Source organism: Chiroxiphia lanceolata (assembly GCF_009829145.1).
Source record: "Chiroxiphia lanceolata isolate bChiLan1 chromosome W unlocalized genomic scaffold, bChiLan1.pri scaffold_48_arrow_ctg1, whole genome shotgun sequence".
NCBI lineage: Eukaryota > Metazoa > Chordata > Aves > Passeriformes > Pipridae > Chiroxiphia > Chiroxiphia lanceolata.
The window spans coordinates 282,330-300,128 of NW_022476502.1; the positions used below are offsets into that span (position 1 = coordinate 282,330).

General features: G+C 52.1%; 1 protein-coding gene and 1 pseudogene across 1 annotated transcript; one reads left to right on the forward strand and one right to left on the reverse strand.

The window, feature by feature from the left end:
* Positions 1–309: 309 nt before the first annotated feature.
* On the forward strand, positions 310–10,627 carry LOC116781496 (hydrocephalus-inducing protein homolog). The gene is made up of 3 exons (XM_032677167.1): positions 310–603; positions 9,751–9,885; positions 10,424–10,627. The coding sequence occupies exons 1-3, from the start codon at positions 310–312 to the stop codon at positions 10,625–10,627; spliced, it is 633 nt and encodes a 210-aa protein (XP_032533058.1).
* A 1,216-nt stretch (positions 10,628–11,843) lies between these two features.
* On the reverse strand, positions 11,844–16,080 carry LOC116781497 (annotated as a pseudogene).
* Between the last annotated feature and the right edge of the window lie 1,719 nt (positions 16,081–17,799).

The following is a 17,799-nucleotide window of genomic DNA, read 5'->3' on the forward strand; positions in this document are numbered from 1 at the left end:
AGCAACAAGATAACGCATGCGTACAGCTTCTCGGCTACAGAACAGAGCCGGCGCAGAGAGACCTGATGACGTACAACAGAGGAATCAAACAAAAGGAGGGGACTTTAAAAAGATAAGCAGCTACAAACCTGTAAAAGGCAGATTGAAAATTATTGAAGTGTGCCTTGGATGAGCAAGGAAGGCTCATCAAGTCACCCAGCGCTGTTTTGCTCATTTGATTTTTATATAAATCTATAATAAATTTTTTTTTACTACGATATTTAAATCTAGTGCTGATTTTACTTATAACACTCATACACACGGCCCAAGATGGCCGGGGAGCAGGGGCAGCTCCGCACGGCTCCCGGGCGCGCTCCCCGCCGCTCGCTCGGGGGACACCCGTCCGGCGCCCCGGGTGCCGCGCTCGAGGGCCGAGTCGGGCCCGGCACTCTGAGGGCTGCGGGGCTGCGGAGGGCGGCGAGCGGGGCTGCCGAGAGGGGCTGGGACGGGCGGGCAGCAATGGCGCCGAGGCGGGGCCGCCCTTGGCCGCGGGAAGGGCGAGCATGGGAGCAGCGCCCCGTCCTCGGGGCCCCCGGTGCCGGCCAGCGGGCTGCTCTTGGCCAGGTAAGTGGCGGAGTCAACGCGCTCCTCCTTGTCCTTTGTCCTTGGGAGGGAAAACAAAATGTCCTCGGAGCCGGGAGGGGGAGGGGGCGCTGCCTCTCCCTGCCCCCCCTGCCGCCCGTCGCCGCTCGCTGAGGGGACCCGCGGGGAGTGTCGGGGACCCCCGCCCGTGTCCTGCCCGTGGGGGGTGAGGGGGAGCGGCGGGACCGGGGGAGCCCCGGTGCCCGTCGGCGGCTGCGGCGCTGCCGTCCCAGCCCTGCAGCACCCGCGGGGTCCGCACGGCCCGGCCCCGATGCAGCACCGAGGGGGCAGCGGCGGGTTTTGGGTCCCCGGTGCGGCCCCGGGCACAGGGGGGGCTGCAGAGCGGCGGGCGAGGGGGGCATCTGCAAACCAGCCTGGAACTGCAGTGCAGAAACTTGGAAGCTTGAAAAAAACAAAGCTCGGTCATGCCACCTCTGCAGTTTAACGTTGGCAAATACTATGGTTGCGATTTAGACGACACTACGGGAAGAAAAGGTAGTTGCTGAAATATGAGTTACACGATAAGGAAACGGATGAGTTTGTGTGTTACATGGAAAACTTTGAAAAACGTTTCTTGGGTGTCAGGTTTGTTTTTAGTGTTCAGTTTATGCGTTTTTCAGAGACCTCACAGTCATTTCTCTTTCTGGAGCGTTTTTTATCTTCTTTTCGGTGCCTAATAATTTTAGAAGTTGTAGAACACCTTTTGCAAGACTTTCTAAAAATGCAGGTTTAAATGGAATGCCTGACGTTTGTTATGCCTCAGCTGGCATTCAGCAATTACCAGTGTAAGGGCAAAATTGTAATTCTGAATGTATAAAAAGTCGCTGTGGTAGAGCACGAGGTAAATATGAAGAACTTTAGTTTTAGTTGGAGGTTGTGTTTAGCCATATTTGTTGGATTTCTATGGTGTACCCTTGAGCAAGGTTATAAAACTCCGTGCAGGTTTTAAACATTGCAGTTGGAGGTAAATCTACATTATTCAATACTTCCTCTGCAAATGTGAATCTGTCATTGCAACAATATAAGTTTGCCCTTTCTTGGAAATAGAAATACAGGTTTTAGCAACCGCTGGACTTCTCCACCTTTATGCAAAATGTTCTGTCTTTATTTAAGATTTGGATTATGGTGGTTTTCTAACCCAGCAGCAGTTGTGCAGTATAGAACAGGTTCTGGCATACACACTGTGCCCTAAAGAAAGTTCTGGCTTTAGGTGGGTGTCTGCTGGATTTCTCTTTTCTTAAAGATGTTATGGGATTTTTTTTTTGGATAGCTTTGAGTGGTTTCTTTTAACAACTGAAAATAAAATAGCAAGTAACTGTCTCAAAAAATAAACTCCTCTGAATTTGTAATGTGTTTTGTTTAACAGTTCTGCTTTTTTATATTCAAGGTGTAGGAATTGGCATTTATATTTGGATACCTTTTAATTTAGCAGTGAATGTTTTTTAAAATTGTGTCTTTACCGACTGATTCCAGACTTCTTCTTAAGTATGAAGTAGTGGGGATGATAACTATAACTGCTGTAAAATAAAATAACATTTTTGCCTTCACCAAAGGCAAACAAAGTTGGCTAGAGGTAGTGCAGATATAGTGTTCCTTTTGTTAAAGACCCTGGTTTGGGATCTGATGAAAGGTTAAAGAAGCTGAAAGCTTTAAAGCTGTTCTCTAAAGGGCAAAAAAGATGCATTTTTGGGGAAGGTCAAGCAAGGTAGGACTTAAAATTCAGAGAAGCTGATGACAGAAGCCCTTTTGAAATAACTTTGCTGCCCCTTGAGGTTTTATTTAATTTTACCTAGGCTGGTTCTAAAGACTTTAATGTGAAAATAAAGCACAAGGGGTGAGGGGGATTGGGTGCTAAGTTACTCAATAAAACAAGGTTAAATTTGCATTTGGTCTCTAAGTCTTTCAAAATTAAAGGAATGGAAGACAGAAGAGCAGATTGCAGTTAGTCCTGAGAAACACAGATGGTGTGTGTTGTGTGTCAGTCACTGTCATCTCCAGTGTGTTTTATTCCAGCCAAGAATGTCCTTTTATTTTTAGAGTTGAGTTGTAAAGATACAGTTACTGCTCTCATAAGTTTTTCTTGACGTAATAATTACCTAAAGATCAATACATTTCAGGCACGTGACTTGTTCTGCTTTTCTAAAGCAAAATGCTGAAAATTTCCATCTTTTTTTTTTTCTTCAGGTAGAATGCCATGAACAATCCCTTATTGTCTGAGTGGCTTCAGAGGAATGGTTCATGAGTTATTTTCTCAGGTAGGAGTGGCTATAACTTGTGGTAGTATGTTCATTTCCTTGGTTTTTTTTTTCTCTTGAAATTTGCCTTTTTGCTACTGTGCAGATGGAAGAAAAAAAATCTGATTTTTTTATGTGGAGGGGGGATACATTTTGTAAAGTATCTGGACTTTTAGAAAGCTTTTTTTTTTTTTTTTTTTTTTGCAGATGCAGGTAGACTGCCTTCAAATAATGTCATGTTTCTGTGCTACTTCTGTATAAATTTGAGTTTACCCAGGCTATTTGTTAAGGGGCTTGTTCTTTTGATCATCTGTGTATATAGATCCATATGCCTTGTGTTTGGGGAAAAGGGAAGTATTTTCATAGAAATCCATTTCATTCCATGTCCCATTTCAGCAGGGAGAACCTGCATTAAACTTTGATTGGATTTTGTACTTCATGAGTCTGTAGCATTAACGTTTGGGGATGTTGTAGAACTCACATTTGCCAACAGGAACAGCAGTAACAGGAGACTTCAGGTGTTTGTAGAGGAGATTTTTGGGGCCTGTTTCTTGGTTTTGGGAACACAAAGGCTGATGTTGGAAGGTCAGAATATTGTTATTGTAGTGTAGGTCACATTTTTATGAATCTAAAGACACCTTCAGTATTTTCAGCAAGTTTGTCAGTCAAGAACATCAGGACTGCAGGTGAGATCTGTCTGTGCCTTGTTTTCAGACAAACCTGGTTTGTTTTTTCTTTTTTCTTTTCTTTCAAGTCTCTCACTGGATATTGTTCTTCCAAAGATTCAGATGACTGATTGGGTAAAAGTCCTTGAGCAAAATTGTGTACTGTTTGTGCCAGGTATGTTACACTGTGTTGTGGCTTTTTGTTTATGTCCTTTTTTTTTAACTTAGGCTGGAAATTATTTTGTTTTTAAAATAAGCATTAAACTTTTAAGGTGCAGTGTTTTTCCTTGTTGAATTTCTTTTCTTTCAAGCTTAGGACATTTGAAAACTGTCAGTAAGTACTGACTGCAGCAATGTTTGTGTCTCCTGCACCTTTGAAGATTTCTGTGGTCACTCACACACAACTTTAACAACCTGCAGTGACCGTGGGGACCCGTAGTAAAGCCAGACTGTGCTCTGAGAATTGCCATCTCCTGAGGACATTGTCTAACCACACTTCAGAAGTGCTTTTCCTTAGTTCAAGGTATTCATTCATTAGCTAGGGACACTCAGAAGCTTTTCCTTTCCAATCAATTGTTTGTACACTAAACTTCAAACTTCTCTTTTTGGTGTAAATTTGACTCTAAAGCCCAAAGGGTTACGGGGTATCTTGCTCTCCTCCTTGCAGCAGACAAATCAGCTTTCTAATGTTTATAATTTGGTTTTGCACTCTAAGATTCTGCATTTAGAGCCAGAGGAACACGTTTCCTTTGAGCCAGGCTTTCCCCACTGTGTAATTCAGAGCTGGAGAGCTCGTTTGCCTCCCTGAACTGGTTCCTTTTCGCAGCTCCCCGTGCTCAGGTACCTCAGGGCGTGCTCAGGACCTCAAAGCACGAGGGGTCTTCGTGCAGACACCTGGGTCAGGAATCTCAAAACCACTCCTGAGAATTTGCTTATTGTTGCAAACAAAGCTAATTGGCTGTTTGTGATCTAACATTGGAGTTTGTGCCTTAATCTCGCCTTGGAAGTAATCCTCTAAAAGAACCTGGTTACAGCCTCAGAAGGGTCTGTGCCATCTAATTGGTGTAGTCACAGGATACCTTGAAGGCAGAGTGCTCGTCTCAACCAGATATTTTCGTAGTTGGTGTTGTTACTTTGGTGGCAGGAGGAATTAAGCAAGGCGTGTGTCCCCCCCCATTAGGAGAGGTGTGTGGGGGTCGTTTTCGGTGTCGGTAGATGTGAGTCATCCCTCGGGGTGAGGGGTGTAAAGTTTAATTTTGCTGCGTTCCTTTAGAGGATTCCTTGATACATCTGCCAGGTGAATATCCAGCGAAAGGTGCTCCAGGACATTAATGGAAAGTGTTTGGTTTGGACTGTGTTTTGCTGGTTTGGTGTTGGGATTGTTCGCAGTCACAGTTAGGGTATGTTGGTTGTGTTTGTGTAATTACTTACCCTGCACATGTGCTCAACAGAACTGCCCAAAGCAGGCAAGATACCTCGGAACCTTGGCTGAGAACTAGTTAAAGGGTTCATGAAAATTTGAAATTATACCAATCAAGGCATATGTATCACACTCCTCGAGTCTGCTGAACAAGGTCTGAAATTCTTTATGATTCCCCTAAATCTGTCTTTTAGTTTTTAATAAGACCAACATAACCTCCTCAATGTTCTTGCCTTTACTTTGGGTAATGAAACCAAGTCAAAATGAAAGTTGTAACACCAGCCATAAGAACCCTCTCCACTGTAGAGTCCCCTATACCCATTATCCCCTTCATGGTATCCCAAATAATACTGAACCATGGGATCATCATACTGGAGGTGACTGGACTCATACTGGGATCATACTGGGAGCAACCGGGACCAAGCAGGGGGCGAATGGCATCCTCCAGGGAGTGACTGGGAGCAACTGGGGCCACCTTGGAGGCAACTGGGATCCTATTGGGAGTGACTGGGATCATAGTGGGAGTGACCAGCACCATACTGGGATCATAGTGGGAGTGACTGTAAGTGACCAGGATCAGACTGGGAGTGACTGGAACTACACAGGGGGGAACTGGGAGCCAGTGGGGCCAAGCTGGAAGGCAACTGGGAACATCCTTGGAGCAACTGGGATCATGCTGGAAGCAACTGGGAGTAACTGGGAGTGACAGGGTTGCATGCTGGAGGCAACTGGCATAAACTGGGAGTGACTGGGATCATCCTGATGGAAACTGGATCCATCCTGGAGCAAGTGGAAGTAACTGGGTGCAGTGGGTTTCTGTGGCTGGGTTTTGGTAGCAGGGGGGCTACAGGGGTGGCTTCTGTTAGAAGCTGCCAGAAGCTTCCCCTGTCCCGTGGAGCCAATGCCAGTGGCTCCAGGAGGGAATTCCTGCTGCTGGCCAAGGCCGAGCCAGTCAGGAGTGACAGCAACGCCTCTGGGATAACAGATTTAAGAAAAAGAAGGAATTCCAGCCAGGGAGGAGCAGAGTGAGAACATGGGAATAACAGCGTAGACCCCAAGGTCAGGCAGAAGGAGGGGCAGGAGGTGCTCCAGGCACTGGAGCTGAGGCCCTGCAGCCCGTGGGGCAGAGCAGGGTGAGGCAGCTGTGCCCCTGCAGCCCTTGGGGGAGCCTCGGGGTGCAGAGACCCCCCTGCAGCCCCTGGGGGAGCCTCGGGGTGCAGAGACCCCCCTGCAGCCCCTGGGGGAGCCTCGGGGTGCAGAGACCCCCCTGCAGCCCCTGGGGGAGCCCCGGGGTGCAGAGACCCCCCTGCAGCCCCGGGAGAGCCTTGGGGTGCAGAGACCCCCCTGCAGCCCCGGGGGAGCCTCGGGGTGCAGAGACCCCCCTGCAGCCCATGGAGGCTCCCACGCTGGAGCAGGGGGATGCAGGAAGGAGGTTGTGACCCCGTGGCAGGCCCAAGTTGGAGCAGGGTCCTGGCAGGACCTGCAGCCCGTGGAGAGGGAAGCCCAGGCTGGAGCTGGTTTTTCCCAGGTAGGACTCGTGGCCCCACGGGCCAGCAGGTTGGGACTCTTGTTTTGCCCATGAAGGTGATCAGTCACTGACCTCTTCCAGCTCTTATCTCTACTCATGAATCCTTAGCTGGTTTTTTTTTCCCTCCGTCCAGTTGCAGAGGGAGAGTGAGAGAGTGGCTTTAGTGGGTACCTGGTATCTGGCCAGGGTCAACCCACTACAAGAATATAAAAAGAAGTCATTGTTTTGGTCTTGTTCTGATGCAGTTAAGGAGCTGGAAAACCAAGACTGGTGCAGGGAGGTCCAAAGTATCTGGACTTTTAGAAAGCTGCTTTTTTTTTTTTTTTTTTTTGCAGATGCAAGTAGACTGTCTTCAAATAATGTCATGTTTCTGTGCTACTTCTGTATAAATTTGAGTTTACCCAGGCTGCCTGGTTAGAGCAAGTGTGTTCTGCTCTGTACCATTAATTTTCTGATGTTAAATATTTCAGCAGGTCCAGGACTTCCAGGACTGTCCTGGTGGCTGTGATCACAAATGATTCATCAGAGCCACTTGAACAAGAGAAGCCTTTCTGAACAAGGGCATTTCTGAGGCTCTTGCTGGATTTTTGCCTTCCAGCTGACCATCTTTGACTTCAGGGAGGTGGGTCTCAGGCTCAGGAAGAAGCCGGACAGCCCTCAGGAGACAAAGCTGCCCAAGGCTGTCCGGCCCCCAGGCCCGAGTGAGAACTCCAGGTACAAGGCAGCCTTTTCCTGCCCTTTTCCTTGCTGTTTGATGTGACACTTGAAGAGGCTGCGTGCCTTGCCTCCAGCTTATTGAAACCCCTCAGTGTCCAGGTCCTGTTGGTGTTGCAGAGTGCTGCTGGTGGTGGAGTTCCTTCTGCTGGGGCAAAGGCAAAACGTGTTCTCCTGGTGAGATGCTGGAGTCCTGATCTGTGCTAAGCCAACACAAATAATTTCTGCTGAAGCTGGTGGGGTTTGCTGGAGTTCAGCTACCGTGGCGAAGGCACGAGAGCGGGGGAAGGCTGGGGCAGGACACAAGGGCACGAGCTTGCCATTTTCCATTGTCCCACTGAAAGAGCCACCTCTTGCTTTGGTGTTGTCACTGGCAAATGCTGGGGGTCATAGGGTTCCCTGCACAGTGGCGGTGCTGGCCTTTGAAGGCTGAGAGCCTGAGGTAATTACTCCCAATTTAACACAACTCCAGTTGCCCAGCACTGCTGAGAAAAGAGCTGAACCTTATCCTCATCCAGCACTCACCTCATTTGTCCTATTCCTATCTGCTGTGGTACTTTCTTTTTGCCCTTAACCTTCTCTGGTGCTGTTCTCTTCTTACTGGTGTCTAAGCTCTAGAGTCTGGAGTTGTGTGGGCCTCAGTCTCCCTGCCTCAGAGTAAAGGTCACCCAAAAATTGTTTCCTGTGGAGTCTGATGTAAATTCTTGAGTTTCACTTACTGCTTGAGTGCTCAGTGAGTGCCCAGAGCTCTGGGACTCCATTAGCACAGGGCTGTGCTGGAGGTAAGCGCTGTCTGGCATTTTGGAGAAGGAAAGCTGGAGAAACTCCTGCCAAAAGAGCTGCTCAGCTTGAGCCTGCTCGGTGTGGTCCAGCAGCTTTTGATCAGCTCAGAGCAGAGGTGGGTGAGCTACTGTTCCCCCAGTGGCAGCTGGGCAGACCTAGTCACCAAGAGCCTGTCCTTCACTGGGGATCCACAGAGGAGAGTCCTTCACGAACCTTCCTCCCAGCAGCTGAACCTCTCCCTGCTCTCTCTCGCCTCTCCAGTTCTCATCACCTGACCGGAACAAGACCTTGCTTGAGCCTGTCCCATCCGAGCTGGTGTTTCAGAACCGTGTCCTTGGCAAGGTCTGTGAAACGCCCCTGCTTCTGAGGAATAGAGACAAGGTAAGTGCTGGGATGTGGCGCTTTAACACTGTGCTAGAAGAAGAGGAGAGTGGTGTAACCCCCATGGTTTACAGCAGAGCAAGTATCAGCTGTGGCCCATCCAGAATCACCACCTTGGATTTGCAAGATGGTGGGAATTTTCCCGTGCTGAGGATTCTCCCCTGATTTTGGCCGTGCCTTAGTGGCATCTGACATCCAGAGCAATGTGCTCTTGAGGGTTTCCACCTTCACTTGACCAAAGTGTGATTGTTTTGCAATTGTCCACGAAAGCTGAGGAGGAAGAAGTTGAAAAATGTCAGCAATTGTGTTGCACTGTAAAGAGGAAAACTGAGACCTTTTGAATTTCAGTCAAGGAAACAGTTTCTCAAATGACTCTTGTGCCAAGAGCAAGCTGGTGGGAATAGACAGCAGGGAGTCCAAATCACCAGGTTTAGACGTTGTGAGATGTGATTTGGTGCTCAGGGGTTGATACCCGTGTGCTAGCAAATGCCTGTTTGCTGTCCCTGTGCCTGTGTTCCCCTGAGGGCAGAAACTGGCAGCAGGGTGGCTGCAGGAATACCCAGCAGTCTGGCTTGCCTGCACTGGCAGCTGCCTGGCCACAGTCACCAGGCAGCAAGAACCCCTGGAGAACTGAGACTGGCTTTTAATAATGAAATCACACTGTCAGTCGGTGCTGCTCATGTTTCTCCAGGCAGAAAATAACCTTTCAAGCCCAGAGTTGACAGGCACAGCCTGCAGGGCCCTCTGGCTTTCCATCACTCTGGCAAGCTGACTGCTCCCATCTTCTGCACCAGCCTTTCCTGGCAGTGTCTTGTGCTTCTCCCTTGCTTCTTTACAGCCCATTTCAATTCTCTTTGCCATCTCATTGTGTCAGGGCTTGTCTCTTTGTCTTGCTGTGTTCCTCCTTTTCTCTTCAGTTTCCCAGGAAGGCCAAGTGTCTGGTCTCCTCTGCTGGTGTGCCCATAGGACTGTCTCCCCACAGCTGGACTTCCCCACTCCAGCTCAGTCTGTTAGAAGGGAATTTCTTCCTTCCCCCAGGACAATGTGCTGGTTTGCCTTCAGGTAGCACATTCTCCCTCTGGAACAGGGCTGCGTGGCTGTGTGCAAGCAGAAGCAGGCAGATTCTCTGGGCTTGTTGAAATGAGGATGACTTGGTTCAGGTGTTCTATCTCCATACTGCTGGTGCCTGACCTTCCTTCCCAGCACGCACTGCCCTGCTGCCTCTGGCCGAGCTGCTTTGCCCAGGCAGAAGGGATTCAAGTTCACCCTTGTGTGTCCTGTGCTTGTGCCTCCAGACTAAAAGTCCTTTGGGAAAGTGGTCAAGGAAGGCTGTCACCAGGGCACACCCAGGTCTCCTCCTGTTTCCACAAGAGGCAAAATCACCATTTTGTGTCTTTCCTGCAGGTTACTCGGCTGGTGAAGGTCACCATGGACAGCTCACCTTATTTCAAGTTGGTCGGCCCCAATGATGTGTGCCATCAGATCCCACCGGGCTCATTTTGTACTATAAACATCCTTTTCACCCCTGAGGGGAGCAAGGTGAGTTTGGAGGAACGTTCTCTCTAAAGCCAGGGCGTTTGTTGCACACTGGTTATAGCCCAGCCCGTGCTGTGAGGTCGGCTCTGGGCTGGGGGCAGGCAGCCTGGAGCTGGTCACACCTTGGCACGGTGTGGTGCTGCCAGGCCCTGCAGCTGGGCCTAGAGGGCTGTGCTTTCCCTCCATGCCTATTCTTGAATGTTCACAAGGGAAGAGGCAGATGGAACAGTAGGGAAATGACAGGGAGGGGTGTTGATGTTTAGCCATCTTTAGGCTCAGTGGAAGGGATTTAAATATGGAAAATACTAGAGGAACAAAAAGATAATCCAGAGAGCTTTATTCTTTCCCACTGGAATGGAGCAAAAATGATGCTTTTTCACATGCTCTGTTCTCCAGCCTTTATTAGTATGAATTAGTGGTTGTTTTTGGGGTGGGAGAGGTCAATTCATACCCACAAGGCTCATAGAAAACAGCACTTTTTCTTCTACCATGAGGATGGCACTCAATGCCCTCAATGCTGTGCCAGTCTCTTTTCCTGCAGGATCATTTCCACCAACTTGTCTGCAGCAGTGAAAGGGAAAAGGTCTCTGTACCAATCCGGGCCACTGGTGCCCGCCCAGTCTTGGACTTCCCTGACCAGCTGGACTTCTCGTCGTGTCCAGTCAACCACAGCACCCAGAAGACTCTGCTGGTTCACAACACCGGGAACCTGGAAGCCTGTTACAGCCTCAGCACTGAGAGGTAAAGCAGCTCATCTGTCTTGGTGCAAAACACCTTTGGGTGATGGCAGAGTTGGGAAAGAGTATCCCAAAGGAACCAGAGCATCCAAGCTGCTGCACTGCAGCCACAGCTGGAAAGGGGCAGGACGTGTGGGGTCTGCTGTTGCTTGTAGTGTTTTAAGCAGGATGCAAGCCCTGAGCTTTGTCTCTCCCAGATTTCCTGGGGACTGCTGGAACACGTTAGTGGTTGGTCTGCACCCTCCTGAGCACCAACACCTTCTGAAATGGCTGCCTCCCAGTGTCAGCCAAATAAACCCACTGGGCAGAAGCACCTCTCACCTGAGCTATCCTGAAGCACTAAAGCCCTGATTTTTGTGTCTGTCAGGCAAGAGCTGTTTACCTAGTGACAAAGCCAAATTGCTCCGGTTAAATCCCAACTGCACCAACACATTTGCCTGATGATTTCCCTTGTTTCTCTGGTGGGCCAAGCAAACAGTTACCAGCCTGGATGACACTCCAGAATCCCAGACTGCATTGCTGGGGAATACACAGAAACCTCCTGTTCAGCTCCCTTGATGTGCTGCTCTTAATGGCACTTCATTTAGCTGGGGCTGAATCCTTCAGGCTGTAAACAGGACCCTCCTTTTGGGTATTGTGTCCATGTCACTGTATTGCTCCAATTTGGAGTTGCACTCCTTCAGAGTTTTCATTGCTCCTTTTCTTCCAGCAGCTTTCATTGAAATGTGATAAAAGGTGCCCTTTCTTAGGCTAAACCAGGATGTTTACAAGGGGAAAAACCACCCCAACCAACCACACTGCAAATTAAACTCCTTATTCTCTGGTCTTCAAGGAAGACTTTATTCTCCCTCTTGATGTCTCACAGGACAGGGAGTGCCATTCCATTTGCATCTCTTGAATGAGGTTTATAGGGGACTGGAAAAGAGACATTCCTGAGGGTGTCAGTGTCAAGTTGTGCATGCAAATAGCTCTTAGCCCTCTCTGTGCTCTTCCCAAACCATTCTCTGCTGGGATTGCTGGCAGTTGGACCCTTGAGCCTCCACGCAGAGGATGAATGAACAGGCCCAAGCCCTGCTGTGTGCTGCTGATGCTGTTGGTAGTGGCAGAAGATAAGTTGTTTGCTGCAGCTGCTTAAACATTGCCCACATCTTTTTCTTACCAGAAAGCGTGTGATGGGTGATAACATTCTTGCTAAGTCCACCAACTGTTCTGGTTCTGACTTCCCTAAACCTCACATAAACACACGGCCAGCCTGGTGGTGTGGGAACTGCAGCCATGCAAAAGCCTGCAGTGCGGGGTGGTGGTGGCCCTTACCGTGTACACCTGGTTCCCGTACGCCATCACCCCAACCCCGCTCCTCCTGCTGCTCATCGGGGCGATCAGGGACCACTGGTTTGTGGCAGGGTCAAACACTTCAGCTGAGTTGAGGCACTGATCACCATCAAACCCACCACAGATGGACACCTGGAGACAGAGGAAAGTGCCAGGGGAGCAGTTAGACCATTGGTGAGACAGTCTGTTGGAGAGAAAATGAATGGTGTGGCTGGATTTTTGGGGTGTCTTGTTTTGTTTTAGGAGGGGAAGGAGAATGTCATCCTGGGTTTGAAGTAGCAGCACTACAGGGAGCTGAAGCCAGCAGGATTTAGACCCTTAATTTCCCAAGCTGCATGAAGCAGACAGGCCTGGTATTGCACCTTTGGCCAGGAAAAGGGCTGGCGGGCACCAGGTGGGCTGTTGGGGGGCAGCAGCTCCAGAAGAGTTTTCACACTCCTGGTCACATCTCTGCCACACGAGGTAGATGCTGTTTTATATCTGTAGGTCCAGGATTTCATGAATTGTTACAAATTCAGTGAAGGTTTATGTGAACTTTCTTCATGTTGCAGCTCTCCATCCTGTCCCCGTCCGTTTACCTTTCCGTTCAGCGTGGTCGCGTTGGCGTCACTCCTCTGCTCGTGCATGGGAGTGATCAGGGTCCACTGGTTGGTGTCTGGGTCGTAGCACTCCGCTGTGTTGAGCCGTATGTACCCGTCAAACCCTCCCATGGCGTAGATGAAGTTGTCCACGACGGTGATGCTGACGTAGCAGCGCTGCGAGTGCACGGGTGCCACCTGCTGCCACATCTTCTGGAGTGGGTCGAACCGCTTGACGATGTTGAAATAATCCGTGCCATCAAATCCTCCGATGACATAGACGTGGCCTTTCAAACCGAACCTACACCGAGCCGTGGCAGACAACAGGGCTCTCTTGCTCCCACGGGACGTTCAGTCACTTGTCGGTGCGGCCGTCGTAGGTCTCGATGGCGCTGGCGGTGCCGTCCTCGCTCCAGCCCCCGATGGCAAAGAGGATGGCGTAGGGCAGGCGCGGCCGGGTGAGTGGGTTGGCGTTGGCTGAGGAGCTCTGGCCGTACGAGTTCAAGTCATAGATTTCTGACAGGGCACTGATGATGATATCCTTGCACTCAGCACTGTCCTTCATGTACTCGTGGGCTTTGACGTTGTTCATAAAGTAGTCAGATTGTAGGAGTGCCAGTCGAACCTGGAACATGCAAGGAGGAGGTTAGAATACTAATGCTGATGGTTTCCCCCTCGGCAGCCTTTGGGGACAGCTTCAAAGCTGTGCTGCACCCACCTTGCCCAGCAAGCAGGCGATGTACTGCCTCCTGTTCTGCGGGTCGTGAGTGATCCACCTCAGCACAGCCTCGAACACGGCTTCTTCTCGCTTCACGTTGAGCTCGTCCTTCTCAATGATGTGTGCCAGCTCCTCAGCAGAGAGGTCTAGGAACTCCTCGGACACCTGGGACACCTCCTCGAAGTGATGCAGGATGTACGCACAGGCGGCTGCAGTCAGGGCAGTGGTAATAGTGAATCTCCAGATGCCAATGCAGTTCTCAAAGCACAGCCTGGATCTGAGGAACTCGCAGCACAGGTTGACGATGCCCATGACGTTGAACTGGTCTGCTGCAACCAGCAAACTCTCAGCGTTGTCCTCCGTGATCGGTACTGTCCCAGTGTAGGCGTAATTGATGATGAGACCCATCATTTCAGCTGAAACACCAGGGATTTGATAGACCATCTTGCCTGGGCGGTCCCAGTTGGTAAACAGAGTCCTGAAAACACAGTGTTGCTGCATTAAATCCTGTCCTTGGGTCCCCTGTGTTTCCCGAACTCCCAGGGCAAGAGTTTAGGCACTGGCAGGAGCCCTGCTGGGAGGCTCCATAGTTTATTAATTAATGTTTTACTTGCTGGTTGTTTGAAAAAGGAGATACAGCCTCTGGCTGGGGACAGGGAGCACCAGGGCGAGCGGCCCCCATGCTTCCATCCTCATCATGGCTGGGCTTCGCGAACGAAGATTGGGGAAGGCTTTATGCACATTTGTTACAGGCACGTTGGTGACTTATGAGGCCAATACGTGACAGACATATCCGATTGCAAAAGGCACAACCCTGGGGAGGGTTTGGGGCATCCTGGGGGGGCTTTGAGGGAATTTGGGGATCCTGGGGAGGGTTTGGGGGGTCCTGGGGGTGTTTTAGGGGGAATTTTGGGGACCTGGGGACGGTTTGGGTTCATTTTGGGGCTCCCGTGTGAGTTTGGGGGGTTTTGGGGGGAGATTTTGGGTGATTTAGGGGCTCCTAGGTGGGTTTGGGTGGTTTGGGGGGGGGGTTGAGGGGGATTTTGGGGGTCCTCTGTGTTTCGGGGGGTGATTTTGAGGGTCCTGGGTGGGTTTGGGGGGTCCTGAGGGGGCGTTGAGGGGTTTTAGGGAGCCCTGAGGGTGTTTTTAGGGGGAATTTGGGGGGTCCTGAGGGGGCGTTGAGGGGTTTTAGGGAGCCCTGGGGGTGTTTTTAGGGGGAATTTGGGGGTCCTGTGGAGGGTTTGGGGGGTCCTGGAGGCGTTTTTAGGGGAAATTTGGGGGTCCTGGGGGTGTTCTAGGGGGAATTTGGGGGTCCTGGGGAGGGTTTTGGGGGTCCTGGGGGGGCTTTGAAGGGATTTGGGGGATTCTGGGGGTGTTTTAGGGGGAATTTAAGGGGTCCTTGGGAGGGTTTGGGGGGTCCTAGGGGGCTTTGAGGGGTCCTGGAGGTGTTTATAGGGGGAATTTGGGGGTCTTGAGGGGCCTTGAGGGGTTTTTGGGGGGCCCTGAGGGGGGTTGAGGGGTTTTGAGGGTTTGCGGGGGTGCTTTTAGGGGAAATTTGGGGGTCCTGGGTAGGGTTTGGGGGGTCCTGGGGGGCTTTGAGGGGTTTTAGGATGTCCGGGGGAGGCTTTGAGAGGTTTTGGTGGGCCCTGGGGAGGCTTTGAGGGGTTTTTGGGGATCCTGGGGGTGTTTTAGGATGAATTTGGGGGTCCTGGGGAGACTTCGTGGGTTTTTGAGGGGCCCTGGGGGGGGGGTTAGGGGGAATTTGGGGATCCTGGGGAGAGTTTGGGGCATCCTGGGGGGGCTTTGAGGGGTTTTTGGGGGGCCCTGGGGGTGTTCATAGGGGGAATTTGGGGGTCTTGGGGGGGCTTTGAGGGGTTTTCGGGGGTCTTGGGGTGTTGTGCCATGCTTCCACAGGAATCATAATATCACAGAATGGCCTGGGTTGGAGGGGACCTTAAGGATTATCCCATTCCAACCCCTGCCACGGGTAGGAATTCCTTCCACTAGAGCAGGTTGCTCCAAACCCCATCCAACCTGGCCTTGGACACTTCCAGAGATGGGGCAGTCACAGCTTCTCTGGGCAACCTGTGCCAGGACCTCACCTGGCTCACAGGGAGGAATTTTTTCCAAATATCTAATATAAACCTCTGTCAGTGTGACGCCATTCCCCCTTGTCCTGTCACTCCAGGCCCTTGTAAATAAATCCTTGTGTTTCCAGTACTGACCTGAAGTAGACACTGCAACAAGAGAGGATGAGCTTGTGAGCCTTGAATTCCACCCCATCCACGCTTATGATCACATCACAGAATCTCCCTTCCAGGCGGAGCTCGTTGGAGATGGAATTCCTGTCTCTCATCCACTCCATGTTGGAGGATGACTGTCTGGTGGGTGCTGAGCTATCCCCCACGTCGGAGTCAGAGGCAGAGTGGACCTCGCTGACGCGCGTGGAGCACTCTGGTGTTGCCTGCAAACATCCAGCGCTGAACTCACTCGCTGGCTCTGGATTGTGACCCGTGATGACATCACAGCCACAGGGGCGACCCAGGCCCAACATTCCCTGGTTGCCCGGCGCCTTCACTTCCCCTTGGCCCAGGTTATGCTGAACCCCGGGCCTGCACAATGTTAATGGTTGCTTGGAGCAAAATCGTCTGTGTGATCCCCCAGCATAATAATAATTAATAATAATAAATAATCCTCAGTATTATTTTACCAGAGTGTAAAAGTCCCCCAAGGTGGGCACTGACTGCTGCTGAAGTGCCTTGTGCCACCTCACCCAGGAGGAAACTGAGGCACAGCCCAGCTCCTGTCAGTGCTGAAGTCACACACGCTGCCCCTGATTTGTCACTCGAGGTGTGCCAGGGGAGGTTTAGGTTGGATATTGGGAAACTTTTTTCCCCCCAAAGGCTGTCCAGCCCTGGCACAGCTGCCCAGGGCAGCAGCGGTGGCGTCCTCATCCCTGTACAGGTTTAAAAGCCCTGTGGCTCTTGGGGACATGGGTTCGTGGTGGCCTTGGCAGTGCTGGGGGACGGGTCTCTGCGGGCATTTCCCGCACAGGGTTCCGCGACTCCGCGTCCCCGGCGCTGCGGGGCGGTTCAGTGCCGGGCGCCCTTGCGGGCCCGAACGGCCCTGCCGCCGGCTTCTTTATTGGAATCTTTCCTTTCTGTTTCGCCCTCCCCGCTCGCTGCGGCAGAAACGAAACCGCCGGTCCCGCCCCGCGCTGCTGCGGGCGCCGGGCGGAGGCGCAGCCGGGGCGCGGGGGATCCCCTCGCATCCCCTACCCCGAGCACGCCCCGAGTCCCCCCCGGTCCCGCCCCGCGGCTGCACGGCCCGGCGGGAGCGGAGCGGGAGCGATGGTGAGCGGGGTCCGCGGGCCGGGACCCCGGGCTGCGGCAGCGGCGGCCCCGGGGCTGGGCGGGGCAGCGCGGCCAGGAGGGCGCTGGAGGGTCCTCGGTCCCACCGGGGCGGCACCGAGCGGGGTCTCTGCTCTGCCCGCAGGTGCCCGAGCTGGAGAAAGCCACGGTCCGGATCGGGCAGCCCGAGCGCGTGCGGGGGATCATCCGGACCCTCCGGGAGCAGGGGGTGGCCAAACTGCAGGGAAGCCCTGCTTCATCACCACTTGCCCTGGCCGTGGAGCTGCCAGGTGGGCACTGGAGCCCTGTCCCTGCTGACAGCGGCCCCAGGGGGGTTGCCCTCTCCATCCCTCCGTGCCGTGGCCCCTTATCCACGCCGATGCTACCGTAGCCCAGGTGGGGCGGCACGATGAGGTGACGCCGCTCGTTCACGCACGTGCCCTGCAGCCCCCTGTCCATGCCGGTGATCAGCCGCCCGACGCCCACCACACTGGCCACTGTGGCCCCTCGGTCATAGCTGGGGTGAAGGGACAGGCCCGTCAGAGGCGCAAAAAAGGATGAAGCTCCCAAAGCTGCTGAGGGGGGGCAGAGTGGGGGGACAGGGCTGCCCCCTCCCCGAGGTGCAGGTAGCCCACCACAGCCCATGAGCCTCTGTGCTGCAGGCAGAACCCACAGCTCAAAACCACGGATCCTGATGGGCTCAGTCCTGCACTGTTGGGGGGCAGCTGCCCCCTGCAGCACTGGTCAGGGCTCCAGCTTGACCCTGCACCTCCAGAACCCATCAGCTGCCTCCCCAGGTCTCACCCACAGAGCTGGGCTGGAGGCCAGCAGCTCCCAGGCTTCCTGCTGCTTCCAAACCATTTTGCATATGGCACATTGGAGCTTTGTGTAGCAAGGAGGAAAGACAACGTCCCGGCTTCATTTTTAAACTGCAGATTTGTTTTTATTTTTAGATCTTGAAAAACTCTAAGAAGTAAGTGGAGACATCTCAGGTAAATCGAAATCCTTAATCCCCTTGTTTCTGTGTCCCCGGTTCTCCCCCTGCTCATGGTGCTGCAAACCAGGGGCTGCCCAGGCTCAGGTCCCAGCCAGTGTGGACAGAGCAGGAGGGATGCAGTGCCAAGGGACACTGAATGGAGCAAAGCCTCTGGGGTAATGAAAGGTTTCTCCACTGCCACGTCTCAAAGTGCTTTAAGTGTTTT

What these genes read in the sequence shown, in the direction of transcription:
- LOC116781496 (XM_032677167.1), top strand. Translation starts at nt 310, where the DNA reads ATGGCCGGGGAGCAGGGGCAGCTCCGCACGGCTCCCGGGCGCGCTCCC. An exon ending in AGCGGGCTGCTCTTGGCCAG is followed by an intron (nt 604 to 9,750) that starts GTAAGTGGCGGA and finishes TCTTTCCTGCAG; the next exon opens with GTTACTCGGCTGGTGAAGGT. An exon ending in TCACCCCTGAGGGGAGCAAG is followed by an intron (nt 9,886 to 10,423) that starts GTGAGTTTGGAG and finishes CTTTTCCTGCAG; the next exon opens with GATCATTTCCACCAACTTGT.